Source organism: Alnus glutinosa, chromosome 7, assembly GCF_958979055.1.
Source record: "Alnus glutinosa chromosome 7, dhAlnGlut1.1, whole genome shotgun sequence".
NCBI lineage: Eukaryota > Viridiplantae > Streptophyta > Magnoliopsida > Fagales > Betulaceae > Alnus > Alnus glutinosa.
In genome coordinates this window covers 28,876,416-28,879,380 of record NC_084892.1, presented here as the reverse complement: position 1 = coordinate 28,879,380, position 2,965 = coordinate 28,876,416, and the positions used below count along the sequence as shown (strand labels likewise).

General features: G+C 39.4%; 1 protein-coding gene across 1 annotated transcript; it reads right to left on the bottom strand.

The window, feature by feature from the left end:
- Positions 1-584: 584 nt before the first annotated feature.
- Positions 585-2,016, bottom strand: LOC133873816 (CASP-like protein 4B1). The gene is made up of 4 exons (XM_062311586.1): positions 1,818-2,016; positions 1,560-1,764; positions 1,325-1,460; positions 585-1,160 (listed from the first exon to the last, which is right to left on the bottom strand). Exons 1-4 carry the CDS (start codon positions 1,894-1,896, stop codon positions 936-938), a joined length of 645 nt encoding a protein of 214 aa, XP_062167570.1. The 5' UTR covers positions 1,897-2,016; the 3' UTR covers positions 585-935.
- Between the last annotated feature and the right edge of the window lie 949 nt (positions 2,017-2,965).

Sequence of the window (2,965 nt, the reverse complement as noted above, 5' to 3'; positions counted from 1 at the left end):
AAAATTTCTTATTAGAAGGTAAGTTCTGACCAAACGTAATTCACAAAACAGAGAACCAAATCTCATGTATGGAGGGATACAACAGATGATTTGATATGAACATAATCAACCGATGGACTGTGACGCAGCACGGGAAGATTTGATCTGTCCAGCCTCTCTTCTTCGTCCTCCACGACTGGTTTGTTCGTTTTCAGTCCCTCCGTCGCATAACAAAATGGGCTTTTGGCTGCGCGTAGGACATACCACAGCGTAATGCCCACGTCCACCACAACGATAGCATTCCTCTTTTCCTTTTTCTTTAGTGGTTGTTTTCTGGTGTGCTCCTTCGTCAGTATCTTCGACCTTCGTCTTTTCTCCCGAGCGGCGCTCTGGTTTGTCAAATAAACGACATCCATGCGTTTGGAAAGAGATCGCAACTGATGAACCACTTCAAGCAAAGCAACAAAATCATCACGATTCACGCTGTTGCTGGCTGAGTTGTCTGACTCCATAGGAATGTCCGCTTCGAGTAGTCACTGTCTCTGATACCAAAATTTTCCCACAAAATTTTATAGAACATGAACAGAGAAATCGCAACTCACAAGTTAAATTTAAATATACTTCTCATTCATTCTTTTTTATAGAAGGAGTACATGGGTTTTTAGTGACTGTCTGTACTTATTCGAGATTGGCGTAGACAAAAGGAAAAAAAAAAACAGAGAAACATAGTATTGCTAGACAACACGTAGAGTTGTAAAACACCCAAACTCACAGAATGCGAGTTTTCCATGCAAGAACTCCTTCAAGCATTTGAATTACTGGGCTTTCTGGGAAAAACAGAATTCCATCGAAACAGTACTTGTTCCACGCACTCCAAATTCCAAAACATATAGAGTAAACAACAATTGAATAACAGCACATTAACCATCAACAAAAAAAAAAAATTCAAAGCCGTCTCAAATATAAGATTGAGTAGATAGTTTATATCCTGAAATCATGGCTGACATCGCCAGTGCGAAGAAGGCAAGGAAAGCCATGGTGATGCTTGCTGATGAAGTATCTACAAATGCTACTGCTGAAGAGTCTGTATCTATGCCGACGATGCCGTCTATTGCCTCTCTTAAGAGATTTGTCAAGGAAGCAGCAGAGGACGCTGCTGATATCAACAGGTACGCCATAATCTGATCTCAACATTGACATTAAACCATTGATTAGTATAGGATTCGTTTAGATTTGCGTTTTCAAAACCTATAATTTTAAAAAACCTGTTTCGTCTACAAAATCGTAGTGTCAAATGAATCCGAAGGCCATCTCAGAAGAAAAATAAAAAAGAATCAAGACCAACCTGATCTCCAAAGAAGCCGATTAAGGCAGAGGTACGCTGTTGAAACATACGCTTTCCTGCCCAAAGTTCAAGAGCTTGTCGAAACGCTTTCCCGCCGGTGTACACGGTCGACAGAATTGCTATTGCCAACACATATCTATTCCAATCCAAGTTAACACACCCCATCAAAACAAAACTTTCAAAAATTCCATTAACAACAATCACTTATAATAAACAAATCACTCCACCAGTCCACCTGTATGTTTCATATTGATTGAAGTCCATCCCGTCGCCGTGATTGTTCGCGGCCATAACGATAAAAGACAGCAGAGAAAACAGTAAAGCCAGTCCTGTCAAGGCCAACGAGCCACTCTTCATGAAATCCTCTCTCTTCCATCGCTGTACGATCTCCGAGACCGCGAACGTCGTACCGGGGCTCTTATTCTGCACGTCAGTCGACGGAGGGGCCGTGGGCCTGTTGGGGTCGTACCGGGGCTGTTTTTCTCCAAGTCAGCCACCGGAGGGGCTGTGGGCACAGTTGGGGGAAAGTGCCCCGCGTATTGTTTCGGCGTATCGTCATCGAGATTCGACATGGTTTTTCTTAAATTCAACCAATGCCTCAGAATTCAGTGAAGAACTGAACTTGTCGAGGCTTTGGTACAATAAAATGGAAAGTGTTTCTTTTAAATGAAACAACGTAGACGAACTTACAGAAAAAGAAACAACAACGTAGAGGCTTTGGTGTGACTCCACGTGTTGTTTCGGCGTATTGTCGTCTGAGTTTACTAGATTGAGAGGAATTTTTATAATTTAATTTGAACCCAATTAACTCGCTAATTTTTATAGTATTAAAAATTGTTAATCTTTTATATTGCGTGTTGAATTTTGATTGTGTCATTGCTGAGGCACGAGTATAAGATTTTATAATTTAATTCTAATACGATCATTTAATTAAACTAGTCAAATTTTTTACTTCAACAACTAATTTTGTGTTGAGTTTATAAATCGTGTAAAAAAATTAATAAACTTAAATTTTAAATAACTTTACATTAAAACTTTTTAAAATTTAATTATTTAATCAAATAATTTTTATCCGAAAAAGTAAAATTCAAATACTCTTATCATAAAATCTTAATAAGATATCTAAAAGATTTCAAATCAAACATTAGAAAGAAAGAAGGTTGTGCAACATGGCAAGAAACTATTGGCTTAGATGGTACGGAGGAGTGGGGGTGGTCACGGTGGATGATTGCGAGGGGCACTTGAATAGTTGTCACCAACATCTGATACGGTCTAATCGAAGAGGAGGCAACATGTGGGGCCCAATAGTTCTTAGACATTTTTGACACGGGAAGGTGGGACCCAACGGATCAACATGGGATTCCCCGAACATATATACTACTAGACGGTTGGCACAGTGAAACGGACGGTTGATTCAGTCGTTTATATATATTTTTCTGAATAAATATGCTGTTAAAGACAATCGCGTTGTTTAAGCTGTATGTGTGGCCAACTGGCCCAGCGACATCTTTTTTTTTTTTTTTTTTTTTTTTGGAGGGAACATGTAGTCATTCCATTAATTCACCAAAGGGTAACAACATTACAGACAGAGTCACAACTTGACCCAATACCATTACAGGGACTCACAGAAGAACATCCCAT